Consider the following 15,662-nt stretch of genomic DNA (forward strand, 5'->3'; position numbering starts at 1 on the left):
AGCAGCTCTATAAAACTGGTCAGACCACACTTGGAATATTGTGCTCAGTTCTGCTCACTTCATTAAAGGGAGGATGTAGAAGCTTCAGAGAGGGTGCACATGAGATTTACTAGGATGTTACCTGGAACAGAATGGATTTCTTATATAGCTGAATGAGCTAGGGTTTTTCTCTTTGGAGTGAAGGAGGGTTTTTTTTTAACGCAGTGCTAAGTGTATGGAATGTATTGCTGGGCGCACTGGCAGAGGCATTTAATTCAGGGACATTAAAAAGATTCTTAGGTACGTGGATGAAAAAATGGAGGACTTTGTGTGCAGAAGGGGTAGATTGCTCTTGAAGTAGGTTAAAGGGTTTGTACAACATAGTGGGCCGAAGGGCTTGTGTTGTAGTGTTTTATATTCTAAGTTATCATTCTTTACACCTTTCTCCCCGAACTGCCGGATCCCCCCCACCCGAAACCCATTTTGGAGTACATATCCATCATGTACGTCTGGTATCGTGTTAAAAGCGTCCACCCCTCTGTCCTACACGTAGGCACTAGTACCCCTGATTTGCCAAGGTTGTGCTGTCTCATACAGCGCAGTTGTGATGTGTCCCAGGTCCCAAAGCAGACTTAACCCCGTTGGCAATGGTCTTGGACAGGATCTTATAGTCTTAAGTTCCACAGTGAAATAGGTCTGATTTCCCTCCACCCCACCCGCTTGTTAAGGGTGATATTGGCCTTCTGCAATGGAGTCTAACAATTTTTCGGCGAGAATTATATCATCCACCCTTCCAGCAGGTCCATGCTCATCCTAACGCACAGCACTGACCATCCTCTTCCTTAAGGCCGTAGATCACTGTGCTTCCCCATCAGCTTTTGTAGAAGAAAAAGTGTGAGCACGTCTCATCCCGTTGCACAAAGCAGCTCCTCAGCTTGGACCAGCAGAAGGGTGTAAAATAGGAACTACCTCTCGTTCCTGCAGAAGCAGTAGGAGAATGCTGCTGATCGTATGCTAAATGCGTAGTGTGACAGGCCGCTCTCATCCTCCCAAGTGACTGCCTTTGCCGCAAAGTCCATTGGTTGCTTTGCTGAGTGCTGACACGCCCCTCTCATCAAGCCAATGGAAATCGGGTCAGAATCGCCCGGCCATTGGCCAATCAGAGCATCCAATAGTCCAGGTGTATCGTCAGTCTCAGAAGGCGGTCCGAGACCCAGCCAATGACTGATGCAGCGCTTGAATCTGCCCAATAAAACAGCGCATGTGAGAAAGGGGGAAAGAAGAAAAGGTGCCACCTCGTCCAATCGTTTTCGAGAAAAAGAGGGCGGAGAGAAAGCGAGCGGATGCGCGCGCGCTTGGCCTATTAGCGCGTGCGCGCGCGGCCTGTAGCCTGGGCAGCGGCGGGAGCTGGAGCGGACGGAGGGAAGAAACGGCCGGGGGAACGAACGCAGCAGGATGCCGAATAAAAGCAAGAAGGACAAGGTAGCGGGCGACTGCTAGGCCGGTCTGGAGAAGGAGCAGCGGCCTTCCTCCGCAGTACCTCTTTGCTAATTAATTAATTAACCAAACAATCTCCACTGGTCGATGTAACGGGCACCGACTCTTGTGTGTTTTCTTTCTCTGCCCCGCAGGAGCCCAGCAAACCCGGCAAGAGTTCCAAGAGCGGCGGCAAGGATGGCACAGAGAACGCGGAAGAGGTATACGTCCAATGGCAGGGCGCCGCCACCGTCATCTCCTCCAGGGCCTAGGCTGGTCGTACTCCCTCCTTCTTTGTTTCCCGAGGGCCCGGGACTGGAGCAGGCGGAGTGGTCACGGAGGGCAAAATAGGGTATGTGGGTGGGGTAAGGAAGGGAGTGCAACCCTTGGGGAGAAGGTTGCTTCCCTCCCCCCTGCTGGAGAGAACAGGTATGAGGCTCGGCCGTCAGCGTTATGGCTGCATTAGATGGTTTCTATACCTTGGCTCTGACAAAGGACATTTTACACAATTCCCATGCAAGGGAACTCACATCAAATTCCAGCCCCCACCCTTCGTCACACAGGATTCTGCAGTGGTTGGGTGGGCGGATTAAGCTTCACAACCTTGTGTTTTGATTGGATAGCAGATTAATAATGACCACTTAATGTTTTGAAAAAAATACTGCATTTATGGATTGTTCATAGCTGAAACGGTTATACAGGGATTTGGCAGCAGGGAAATAATTCCTGCACAATTTAAGGAGCTGTGGAGGTGTCAGACAGCTTTTGTGTTGATGATATCTTTTGTACTGATTCTTCTAGAAATCAGCTGAGCAGTACTGGTGAAAGCTGTTGAAAAAGGAGAGGGGTGTCGTGATTTTGTGGTTAGAATTGTAAATTGACCTTTTTATATGCAGGTCAAATGGGAAATCAGTGAAGTTGACAGATTATAGACTCTGTGGCTACTTCATTGGTTATCGGTGACTTCTCCACACCACTGTTACAGTATATGGTTATTTGAGTTATTGTCATCTTGGACCAGTCTGGCTGTTCTCTGACATCTCCCATTAACAAGGCATTTTCACTTACAGAACTGCTGCTCAATCAATTTTCTAAACTTTAGAGACTGTGTGTGAAAATCCCAGGAGATCAGCAGTTCAGAGATACTCAGACTGTACCATCTGGCACCAACAATCATTTCATAGTCAAAGTCACTTGGATCATATTTCTTTCCCATTCTGATGTTTGGTCTGCACAACAACTGAACCCCTTGACCAGGTCTGCATGCTTAAATGCATTGAATTGTTGCCACATGATTGGCCGATGAGATATTTGCATTATGGAGCAGGTATACCTATAAGGTCTCTGGCTTTGTTCACTGATGTTAGTCAGTAAGCTGGTATATTGGCTCATGGATTTTGTGTTTGGGTTTTAATTACCAGGATTGATTAAGAAGTAATTAAAAAAGGGATTGTCCAAAATTATATGCCCTCTGCTTGCTTGCACCATGACAAAGTAATAGGTATGGTAGAGATACAGCTTAGCTAATCTGATCTCCTTTTACTCTCCACTAATCTCCTCCCCTCCCCAACCATTTTGATTTTTAATCAAATCAATCTGTAAGCTAAAGGAGAGAGATATAATTACTCAAGGTAGCAAAATTTGGGAACTAGTATTCAAGACAAATTAATGATTTGGACATGGATGCTTTATTCAATGAATGCCACTGCAAGGCTAGCATTTATTGGCTGCTCCTGTTTGTTCTTGAATTTGGTGACAAGTTGATTTGTCAACCCTTTTTATTATATTGGCTTCCAGACTGTTGTTCCAGGATTTGCTTCAATAATGAAAATGCAACAATATTTCAAAGTTGAGTTGAGGCGAGGCTTCAGACAGGATCTTGAAAATGGTTAAAACTCCATCTGGGCAGCTTGAGGGAGCTTAAGCTTCAGCTAAATAACTTGGATTTCAGTAGCTGTAGTGTTAACTGGAACCGCATATTTGTAAAATGTTATGATGTCTACACCCTCCATGTGTTCAAGGAACTCTTTCTATCTGTGTGTAGCACAAGGGTTTTGTACTTGAAGAATTTAAGCAATGAACTTGGGCAACTGGAGTTGTGCAGCTCAGAGGAGGAGCACAGAGTTGAGTGAGAAGAAGGAAGTATGAGTGATATTGAAAGCATTGTTTTAAAATAAGTGCAGTGTCAAGCTAAAAAGCAAATTAAGGAGGCAAATATGTGTATTGCAAAATGACAAAGAAACAAATCTTAGAGGATTTGAGAAAAGAATAGGAATAATTAAATGTCAAAATTAACCTAGGTGTGGAGGCAGCGACAGGGATATGATTCTAAACATTTCTATTGTCATAAGGACAGTTGCTAATACAAGGGTTAGTATGACCCCTTCTGTGGACTACGTGCAGTATAGCAACAAGAAACTGTTGGATGCAGCAAACAAATTCTGCCCCACTTAAGCCTCTGGCACGAAGGGAACCCCGATCTAGATTTGGGAAATTACAATTACCGACTACAGTAATTGTTATTTTTGCATCTTTCCATTAGCTGCCTGTGTATCTGTCCTTTTATTTCTGACCGGCTCCAGAGGTCTAGTTTGTATAACCCCATTATTACAGTTGCATCTTTCTTATTGCTGAACTCTGATCATTTTGCCTCACTCGATGACCCTCTAGGATGTCCCAAGTGCAACTATGAAATTTGCACTCTTCTCTCACACATCAGAAACATGAACCTTGGAGTGCTAAACTATCAGTCCTGTTCTTCTCAACAAAGTTTCTGCAATGGCCACCACATTGTACTTCTACCTACTAACGGATGCCCTAAGTTCACCTTCCTTGCTAAAATACTCCTCTCATTGAACTAAGTACACTTTTACCTTCAACCCCATCATGTTCGTTAACTTGGCCATCCCTGTCTTTTTCAGCCTTGCTTGACCTAACACACCTTACTTTATGTCCCCTCAGTCTTTCCACTTGCTGACCTATTGTTCTGGTTCCCACTCCTCCCACGTTGGTTAAAACTATCCTGAGTGGCACTAGCTAACTTCCTGTGAGGATTTTGGTGCCCTTCCAGTTTTGGTGCAACCTGTTGTTGCACAGGTCCCACCTCCCCTGCAGGAGAATCCAGTGAGTTAGCTACACATTCAGCTGTATCATCTACCTATTTCTTACTCCATTGCCATATGCTGCAGGGAGTACTCCTGAAATGACAACTATGGAAGTTCTGTTATTTTACTTTCTATTTAACTCCCTAAATTTTCTTTGCAGGACCTTTTCTTACTCCCTTTGCTTACCATGAGGACCATGCTGTCTGGCTGCTCACCCTCTCCTATTAGAATATTCCGTGGATGCTCTGAGGCATCTTTCATCCTTGCACCAGAAGACAAAGCACCATCCTGGAGTCACACTTGTAGCTACAAGCACTGACCTGTGCACCTGACTAAAGATCCCCTGTTGCTGTTGCTCACCCAGTCTTTGACCAGCTCTGTTGTACCACAGCCAGTTGTGTTGCCACTGATTTGGCTGCTGCTGTCATTTTTCTCCTGGGAAATTGTTCCCTCCAACAGTATCTAAAACAATAGTTTTTTTTTGAGGGGGGTAGACTTACAGGGGTCTCCTGCACCACTTGTTTGACGCTCCTGGTGCTCTTCCATTTATGTCATTGAAACTTTAGCATCCCCTGTTCCTTGAAACTAGTCTGTGACACTCTGCTTCCAACTGATCCACGTAGCCTGGGAGGGGCTGCAGCTGAACACATTTCCTGCATTCGTATTCATCAGGGACATTTGAATGGATAGAATCAAAGGATATTTTGAACATGGAAACAGGCTTAAGCCATCTGGCACTTCACATCAGTGCTTTCTTTCAGTAAGGTTGGAAGTGATTGGATTAGTGCCACTTTAGGTGTAGAAATAAAGGTACACAATGTGTAGATTAATTCAGGGCATTTGGAATGGATTTCTTTTGTAAGTCAAATGTGACTTTGCCTTAACATTAAAATTCTGTTGAGGATTTAGATTTTAGGAAAGCACCTTGTCATAAACTGCTATCTGATCATGTCTTATGAGCTATTTTACAAACCATACATATTGCCCAGCTTGACCTTGTACTCCTGCCAGATGTTCATAAATGTCACTGCAGGAAAAGGCATGTAATAAGAGTAATGACACAATTGTAATCGGGGACTTCAAATTGCAAGGGGATTGGAAAAATCACTTTGGTGTCAGATCGCAAGAAGGGGAATTTGTTGAGTGCCTACAAGATGGCTTTTTAGAGCAGCTTGTGTTTGATCCTACTTGGGGAAAGGCAATCTTATATTGGGTGTTATGTAATAACCCAGATCTTATTAGGGAGCTTAAGGTAAAGGAACCCTTGGGAGTTAGTGATCATAATATGATTGAAATTGTAGTGCAGTTTGAGAGGTAGAAGCATAATTGACTTGTATCTGTATCACAATGGAATAAAGGGAATTACAGAGGCATGAGAGAAGAGCTTACCCAAGAGGATTGGAGGGGAATACTGGTAGGGATGACAGCAGTGCAGAAATGGCTGAAGTGTCTGGAAATAGTTCACAAGGCACAGGACAGCTATGACCCACAAAGAAAGAAATTTTCAAGTGGCAGGGGTAGGTATCTGTGGCTGACAAAGGAAGTTAAGAACTGCATGAAAGCCAAGGAAAGGGCATATAAAACTAGCAAAAGTGAGTGGGAAGTTGGATGATTGGCAAGTTTTTAAACATTCAACAAAAGGCAACTAAAAAAGCTATAAGAAGGGAAAAGATGAAAAATTAGGGCATCCTAGCCAATAATATAAAACAGGATACCAAAAGTTTGTTTAGTAATATATCAAGAGTAAAAGGCAGGTAAGAGTTGATTTTGGACCACTGGAAAATGATGCTGGTGAGGTAGTGATTGGGGACAAAGAAATGGCAGAAGAACTTAATGGGTACTTTGCATCTGTCTTCACCATGACATGAGTAGTGTGCCAGAAGGCCATGAGTGTCAGGGAGCAGGAGTGAGTGCCATTGCTATTTCAAAGGAAAAAGTGCTAGGCAAACTCAAAAGATCTTAAGATGGATAAGTCATCTGGGCCAGATTGACTACATCCCAGTGTCCTGAGAGAGGTTGCTGAAAAGATAACAGATGCTTTGGTCATGTTCTTTCAAGAATCACTTGATTCTGGCATGGTCCCGGAGGACTGAAAGTTTGCAAATGTCACTCCACTCTTTTAGAAGGGAGGAAGGCAAAAGGGAGGAAATTTTAGGCCAGTCAGCCTAACCTCAGTGGTTGGGAAAGTGTTGGAGTCTATTATTAAGGACGAGGTGTTGGGGTTCTTAGGCAGTGAGTGTCATTTACTTGGATTTTCAGAAGGTGTTTGATGAAGTGCCACATATGAGGCTACTTAAGATAAACGCTATGGCATTATAGGAAAGATACTGGCATGGAAAGTGGAGTGGCTGACACACAGGAGACACCAAGGGAATGAAAGGGACCTTTTCTGGTTGGGTGCTGGTGACTAGTGGTGTTCCTTGGGTCAGTATTGGGACCGATGCTTTTCACGTTGTTTGTCAGTGATTTAGATAATGGAATTGCTGGCCTTGTAGCAAAGTTTGTGGATGATACAAAGATAGGTGGAGGGGCAGGTAGTGCTGAGGAAGCAATGCGATTGTAGCAAGACTTAGACAACTTGGAAGAATGGGTAAAAAAAGTGGCAGATGGAATGCAGTGTTGGGAAATACATGATAATGCATTTTGGTAAAAGGAACAGTAGTGTAGACTATTAGCTAAATGGAGAGAAGGTTCAAGTATCAGAGGGACTTGAGAGCCCCCAGAAGTTAATTTACAGGTTGATTCTGTGATGAAGAAGGCAAATGCAATGTTGGCATTTATTTCAAGGGGTTTAGTCTACTGTCGTGATGAGGCCACACTTGAGTTGTAGGAACAACACCTTGTATTCCATCTGGGTAGCCTCGAACCTGATGACATGAACGTGGACTTCTCGAACTTTCGATAATGCACCCCCCACCCCTCACCATCTCCCTTACCCTTTCCCTCTCTCACCTTGCCTGTCCATCACCTCCCTCTGGTACTCCTCCCCTATTTTCTTTCTTCCATGGCCTTCTGTCTCTTTCACCAATCAACTTCCTAGCTCTTTACCTCATCCCTCCCCACTCAGGTTTCACCTATCCCTTTGTGTTTCTCTCTGCCCTCCCCTCACTGTTTAAATCTAATCATCAACTTTTTTTTCTAAGTGTGTTTAAAGAGCAATCCTTCCTGAACCTGGAGGAACAGCATGAGAGATGTCTGTCCTTTGTTAAGGATGTTTCTAAAGTTTACCACCTACAGGCCAAGGACCACATCCACACAAAAATGCTGGAGAACCTCAGCAGCCCAGTAGCATCTATGGAAGAGAGTAAACAGTTGATGTTTCAACTGAGACCTTTCATCAGGACTGTCCTGAATCAGGATATTCTGAATGACTCTGCTCGTGACCATAATTGTGCCATTATCAATTTAATCCTTCTCTTGTTCATAATGCATTTTCTTTCATCTGTGTGCCTATCCAAGAATCACTTAAATGTCCTTAATGTATCTGCCTTTACCATCACGCTGAGAGTGTTCCAAGCACTTATTGTGTACTTTTGACATCTTCCCTAACCTTTCTTCCACTCACCCTGAAAAGATGTCCTCTGGTATTAGTCAATGCCACCCTAGGGCAAAGATGCTGGGTGCCTCAAACCATCAAGTTGCTTCTCATCTTCCATCAGTCCAAAGGGAACCTTAACTCGCATTCTGTAATCCAGGCAGATCCTGGTAAATCTCCTCTGTGCTCTCTAAAAGTTCCTCGTCCTTCCTAAAATAAGCTGTTCAGAACTCAATGCAGTGCACCGTGTGTGCTACTACTCTGAGAAAGCATCTGGGCCCATAGTGACATCGATGATGCCTGACCTGCTGAGTTCCTCCAGCATTTTGTGTGTTGCTTCGATTTCCAGCATCTGCAGATTTTCTCATATTCATTGTAACTAATGCCTCAATAGAGATAACATTGTGGTGAATCTCCTACACCCTTTTTTAATCCAACTTGTCTTTCCAGAACTGCGCTAGTTTTTATTTTCTGCAATACATTTCCCATATGCCTTCGCCATCCTTTCTACTTGTGCTCCACTTTCAACCCAAGGACAGTACACAAAGTCCCTCTGTTTATAAACACTGCAGTTTACTGGGCATGGTCCAATCTTATTTGACTTTCCACATTGCATCACTTTGTACTTTCAGGGTTAACTTTCATTTCCCATTGCTCTATCAAGCTTTCCAGGTGATCAGTGCCAGGTTGTAGTCTAAGACAATCATCATCATTAACACCACAAATATTTATGTCCTGTGCTAGTTATCAATCATTTTTCCTGCATTCAGATTCAGATGGTTAATGTATATCACAGATATCAAGGGTCCCAGCATTGATTGTTATGGTACACAACTAGACTCAGACTTCCAATAATAAAAGTAGCCATCCACCATGACATTTGAATCAAATTTGGTCTTGGATTCCAAAGGCTAATTTTTTGGACATAAGCCTGTCATGTAAAAGATCTTGCTGTAGTCTGCATAGGCAACATCTATTGCACTGCCCTCATCAATGTGCATGGTTACTTCAGAATAGTCTTATCAAAAGTGAAAATCATGCTGATTATCTCCAGTCAATCTCTGCCTTTCCAAGAGTAAATAAATCCTATACCTTGTATAACAACAGTTCACCATCTTTTTCATTACTAGTGCCACAACGCTAGAATGCAAGTCACTACAGTAGACATTGGTTATGTATTTTAATAAATTTGCCCTTTTTTCTGTACCTTCCGTCGTTCTGAATCACTTCTGGTGCGACTCCAAAGGCTGAAGCAGGACCGATAGCATGTTCAAGTTTCAGTGGTAGAGGCTGCAGTTGGAGGATGACCTATAACATCTCTGGCCCAAATGTTGTCTTACAATGTGCCACTTCATTGCAGATGGAGGGAATAGTATGTCAGTTTGGGAGAGTTCATCTGCCATCTTTTGGGGAGGGGGAGAAAAAAGAGACTGAGTAATTCTCTCCACTGGTTTGTGTACTAGTCATTTTTTGGAGGGCATTTGTGATGTACTACAAGCATTTTAATAATTCTCATCTGTAATCATTGTGGCAGTAGCCTGAGCTCCTGACACAGCAGACATTGTATGGTCTCTGTTTGTGGGCACAGATCTGACCGTAAGCCAATAAATTGTAATTAATCAAGTAAACAAACTAATGGATTTAAGGAATTGGCAAGTTGCACTAAAAAAATTGTCATTAATTTTAGCTTGCTGCTTACAGTGGATTCAGCAAGACTGAGTACAGTCTCTTCTGATTTTTGTGGAGTCCCTTAATGATTTGGTCTTGAGCTTCTTTAATTTTGGTTGCAAGATTTGCAGGTGACATTAAAATTGGCAGCATTTTTAATAGAGGTAGTTATATCTAGAAAAATACAATTATCTGATTTGGTGGGTGGGCACAAAAGTGATAAATGGAATTTAATTAGAAATATAAGATTCTTCAGTTACTGGAAATCCAGAGCAATACACACAAAATGCTAGAGGAACTTAGCAGGTCAGGCAGTATCTATGGAAATGAATAAACAGTCGACATTTCGGGCTGGAAAAGAGACAGAAAAACAAGATGGGAGAAGGGGAATGGGGAAAGCTAGATGGTGATAAGGTGAAGCCAGGTGGCTGGGAAAGGTAAAAGGCTGGAGAAGATGGAATCTGATGAGAGGGTAGTGGACCATGTGGGTAAAGGAGTACTGAGGGAAGTGAGCAGGTAAGAAGCCAGAGTGAAGAAGAGGAGGGAAAAACAAAAAAAAATTACCGGAAGGCGAAATCGAAGTTTATGCCATTGCTTTGGAGGCTTCCAAGATGGAATATAAGGTATTGCTCTTCTACTCTGAGATTGGCCTCATCGTGCCAAAAGAGGAGGCCATGGACTGGCATGGCGGGATGAGAATAGGGATAGGGGTTAAAATGGTTGGCCACCGGAAAATTCTGATTTTGGTGACAGAAGTCCTCGACATCAGTCAGAAGTGTTAAGTAATACGTGGATAGGCAAACAAGATAAATGGTAGGATGCCAAATAGTGTTGAAAATTTGCATGTTCTTAAAGGCAGCAGGATCGTTAGAAAACTGGTCAAGAATGCATGTGATATTAATTTTTATTGCCTGAGACATATAAGAGTAATCAGGTACTGCTGTGGCTCTGTGGAAGAGTAGTTGAGCCATAAGTGTGTCAGGTTTTGGTCATAAGAATAGATTACCAGCATTGGAGGATTATGGTTATAAAGAAAAATTGTTCAGTCAGTGGTTGCCTTCTCTTAAAACATTTGAAAATGGTTATATCTCTGAGGCCGTTGATCTTGTTGAATCAGTTTAAGCTCAATGTAAAAACAAACCAGTGAATCCCTCTTAAGGTGGCCCTGCTGACTTTCTTTTGTGATGCTTCTCTGTCTCCATTTCAAACACTGCAACTGAATCTGCCTCCATTACATCCTTTACAAGTGCATTTGAAATCCTAACCATTTGCTCTGCCAGAGAAAGCCTTCAGTTCTTTTGCCAGTCACCTTCATGTTGTCGTCTTGTTCTTGGCTCTTCTGTAATTAGAAAGAGTTTATTTCTACTTTGTTAAAGAGTTTTGAATACTTGCACTTTGTCTTTATCAGTAAAACTTGGGGTGCTGAATGGTTTGATTATCCACTTTCTCATCCTGCTCTCTTGCTTTCAATCAATAATGTATTGGTTGGCATGGTTAGCATAGCACTTACATTTCCCTCTGGTGTCTGTAAGGAGTTTGTATGTTCTGCACATGACTGAGTGGGTTTCTACTGGCTGCCCTGGTTTCCTCCCATATTCCAAAGATGTACAGCTTGTGCACTAGTACAATCCTTGCTGATTTGATTTGATGTAGATAATGCTTTTTCACTGCATGTTTTGATGTACATGTGACAAATAAAGCCATCTTTATCTTTCAGGCTCAAATCACTGTTCTTGTACCTTTTCTAGAAACGCGTCCAAGCTTTTATACCTTTCCGAATTTTTCCTGCAAATGTGTAACAGTTCACATTTGTCCAAATGAAATCTCATTTGTCAAGTGTTTATCCATTCCAATATATTCATACACCTCGATGTCCATAACTACCATCCTTCAGTCACTAAGCCTCAGAAATCTGTGTCAACTGCCAATTTGGTGGTCCTGCCATGGTGTACCAAGCTCAAGGCATTTTAATCTTTCAAGAAAAGCCATGAACATTGAAGATTGTGGTGGAATAATCAGTGCTTCTGTTTATGATGGCTTTTCATTTGAGTCGTTTCTGTCTTGTCTCACCAATGTTGGTTTGGTTTCAAGCTTTGTATAACCAAATGATTAGCTGGAGAAGGTGGGATTGAAGGGATTAAGATGTCACGTTCTCACCTACACCTAAGAAATTGTGGCCTGGTTCTATGACTATATCTGTTTAAAGTACATTGTGACTAACTTGACAGAATTTTCTGATGTGATGGGAATGATTGAAGAGAAGTCCATGTGGATTGGTGCAGGTTGTTTGTAGAAGTCCCAAGTTAAAGACTGAGGCAGGTTTGCTGGGAAATTTTTCAGATTTCCATGAATTCCAATAAATAATAATGTTGATTATAATAGACTGCAAGAAGACAAAGCCTGGCTAAATGGTTGGATAGTGGCAGATAAATATGTTATAGTCAAGTGATTCTCTTTGGGAGAAAGAATGAGAGATGTAAAATGACATTTCTGAAGTTTGTGCTGGAACATGGGTTTATATGTGCATAATATTTCCTGCTGTTACCATAGAATTTGAGAGGCAAGATTAGCATGTGGATTCTGGGTTCCTTAATGGAGACGGATGACAAAAACGGAAGTGTTGTTGTAGCTGCTCAATATAGTTATGCCACAAGGAAGGAAGGATATGAAAGTTTGACAGGATACAGAAAACAATTATGCCAGTAGTTGCAATGGGAAATTTCAGCTTTCCAGTTGAGTGGAAAAGCTGTAGTTATTCTCTATGGAACTAAGGTGACCGATAAGCAATTTGGTAAGAGATATGCAAAATCATGATTAACTTAAATGGAGTAAATAGGAGGAAGCTGTGAATAACTGAAACATCTGTGGGTAGCAAAAGGTAGAAATGTGAAAATCCTTTTAGGAGTAAGTACCTAGAAGGGTTGGCACCAGCACATTATTTTTTAGTTCTGATCATACCTGTTATTTCCCAGTTTAAATATAAACTTCCAAGTCTGCAATGGCTTTTGCATGAGCAGCAAATTTGAATTGTGGCTTAGTAATTCCAATTGTTTTGTTGTACCCTTAATTTAACTGACTTTGACAAGAGTTGATCTATTTCAAGATAGAAACTTGGAAACAAATGGTTTTAGAAACTTCTGCATTGACGCCTAGTCTATATTTGGGATATATATTAGCTTTGTTTCCAGAATTGTCAAATTGATGTGCTGTAGGAAAATACCAAAAAATGGTTTGTTTCAATCAAGAATGGAAGCATTTGACAGAAAAGTGCTTTATCAAAGAAAAGCTACAAACTGTTGGGAAATACAAGACATATTTGAAGTATTTATAATTTGTGGTAGCTTTTAGGAGACATGATTTTAGAATTATGGATTTGTACAGCACAGAAATAGGCCTTTAAACCCAACTCTGTAACCATGATGCCTGTCTGCTAATCCCACTTGCTCATGTAGGCCCCATCCTTTACTTTCCTATTCATGTATCTGTCCAAATGCAGTTTAAATGCTGTAATTGTGTTTACATGTATCATTTCCTTTGACAGCTCAAACCATATAGCCGTCACCCTCTGTTGTTGGGGGGAGGAGTCCTCAAGATCTCCTTTGAATTTCTCCCTTCTCACCTTAAGCTAATGCTCGTTAGTCTTAATCCCTCACCTGAGGAAAAGGACTATCTATGCCACTCATAATTTTATAAACTTTAAAGTCAATATTGGAACCTGGGCCTTAGCACTCTGATCTGCAGCTGGATCTTCAACTTCCTAACAGACAAGGTGTAAAAATAGGGGACAAGCTCTCCTCTGCGATCAATCTGAGCACCGGTGCCCCACAAGGCTGTGAACTCAGCCCCCTGCTGTACTCACTGTACACCCATGATTGTGTAGCCAAGTTTCCATCAAACTCAATATATAAGTTTGCTGATGACACAACAATTGTAGGCCGTATCCCGGGTAATGACGAGTTTGAGTACAGAGAGGAAATTAAGAACCTGGTGGCATGGTGCGAAGACAATAACCTATCCCTCAACGTCAGCAAGACGAAGGAATTGGTTGTTGACTTCAGAAGGGGTAGCAGACCGTCCGACCCAACTTATATCAAGTGGAACAGGTGCGCAAGTGGAACAGGTCAAAAGCTTTAAGTTCCTTGGGGTCAATATCACAAATGGCCTGACTTGGTCCAACCAAGCAGAGTCCACTGCCAAGAAGGCCCACCAGCACCTTTACTTCCTGAGCAAACTAAAGAAATTTGGCCTGTCCCCTAAAACCCTCACGAATTTTTATAGATGCATCGTAGAAAGCATTCTTCTAGGGTGCATCACAACCTGGTATGGAAGTTGCCCTGTCCAAGACCGAAAGAAGCTGCAGAAGATCGTGAACACGGCACAGCACATCACACAAACCAATCTTCCATCCTTGGACTCAATTTACACCGCACGCTGTCGGAGCAGTGCTGCCAGGATAATCAAGGACACAACCCACCCAGCCAACACACTTTTCGTCCCTCTTCCCTCCGGGAGAAGGCTCAGGAGCTTGAAGACTCGTACGACCAGATTTGGGAACAGCTTCTTTCCAGCTGTGATAAGACTGCTGAAAGGATCCTGACCCGGATCTGGGCCGTACCCTCCAAATATCCGAACCTGCCTCCCGGTTTTTTTGCACTACCTTCCTTTCCATTTTTCTATTTTCTATTTATGATTTATAATTTAAATTTTTAGTATTTACTATCGATTTGTAATCCAGGGAGCGCCGAGCACAGAATCAAATATTGCTGTGATGATTGTACGTTCTAGTTTCAATGGTTTGGTGACAATAAAGTATAAAGTATCTGCCTCAGTTTATGACTTGATGATTCAGCACAGAATCTAAGATTTGGTCTGCTCTTCGCACCCTTTTCTGAAGGTGGTTGTGATTTTTGGAGATGAATCATCCCAGGTCTAGTACATGACTACATGGGGAGTTCAGTGGGGTCCAACCATTTTGCCTGCGTTATTATTGAACATCCTTCTTCATGAGGTCTGAATTTGGCTGCTTTGATTTGTACAATTCTTTTTAAATACTATTCATCAAAATTGCTGATACCAGGAATTGTCACAGGTGAACTGATAAGTGGTAGTAACATTGGCAAGCAATAAACGATCTCCAACATGTCTGTCAACTTCATGTTGACATTGTTATTACTAATGTGGACTTTCCTTGCCATCTTCTCAAGACCAGTGTGTGCCATCGGTAAGGTTTTATAGAACACTACTTCCTGAACTCTGCTGCACTGTCGGACCAAGGTAACAAATGCATGGAAACCATCACACTCAAGTTACTTTCCATTGATAATGGTATCTTGATGCTGCAAGCTCCATGGGAGTATTTTCATAACTGAAAATATTAGCAGGCCGAGAGCGAATTGATGCAACAGGGCCTGGGTCTTAGAGTGAGGAATGACCTGATGTTTGGATGATTTTAAACATTGGGCTGGATGGATTGAAAAGGCAACATTGTTGGGACCAGAGGCGAGGGTCGGGAACAGTTCTGCTCGCTGCTGCACAACATTTACTCTGCTCTGTGCCCCACTGAGGCTATGGCCTGCTTCAGACTTCATGTCTGAAGACTCACTTTCATTCAAAGTGCTATTTGCTTACTTTTATTGTTAGCGTGATTTTTTTTCTCTCTGTACATTGGGTGTTTGGTCTTTTTTTGTGTGGTATTCTTTTGTTTGTTTTGTGGTTGCCTGTAAGGAGACGAATCTCAGTATTGTGTAATGTATAGATACTTTGATCATTTACATTGAACTTTGATTCTAATCTGAGTTGGCATTTAGTGTGTGCAAAATCTTTCAATGATGTGACATCACCTAACTAGTATTCTGGGCAGCTTATTGTGTCTGTGGTTTCACTATGAATTTGCAGTAGCT

General features: G+C 42.2%; 1 protein-coding gene across 4 annotated transcripts in view; it reads left to right on the forward strand.

The window, feature by feature from the left end:
* Positions 1–15,662, forward strand: part of ppp2r5d (protein phosphatase 2, regulatory subunit B', delta) — a 137,036-nt gene that overhangs the window by 12,713 nt on the left and 108,661 nt on the right. For 2 of the 4 annotated variants that reach the window (XM_072248846.1, XM_072248825.1), the window contains exon 3: positions 1,611–1,676. Coding sequence is in view for 2 of the 4 variants with exons in the window: in XM_072248825.1 (XP_072104926.1) it covers positions 1,611–1,676 (66 nt within the window). In the remaining 2 variants the exon portion in view is untranslated. Of the gene's footprint in view, positions 1–1,334; positions 1,462–1,610; positions 1,677–1,717; positions 1,808–15,662 lie in introns of those variants that run through there. The other 2 variants (XM_072248841.1, XM_072248833.1) reach the window with 2 other exon arrangements.

The sequence above is a fragment of the Mobula birostris genome, chromosome 2, assembly GCF_030028105.1.
Source record: "Mobula birostris isolate sMobBir1 chromosome 2, sMobBir1.hap1, whole genome shotgun sequence".
NCBI lineage: Eukaryota > Metazoa > Chordata > Chondrichthyes > Myliobatiformes > Myliobatidae > Mobula > Mobula birostris.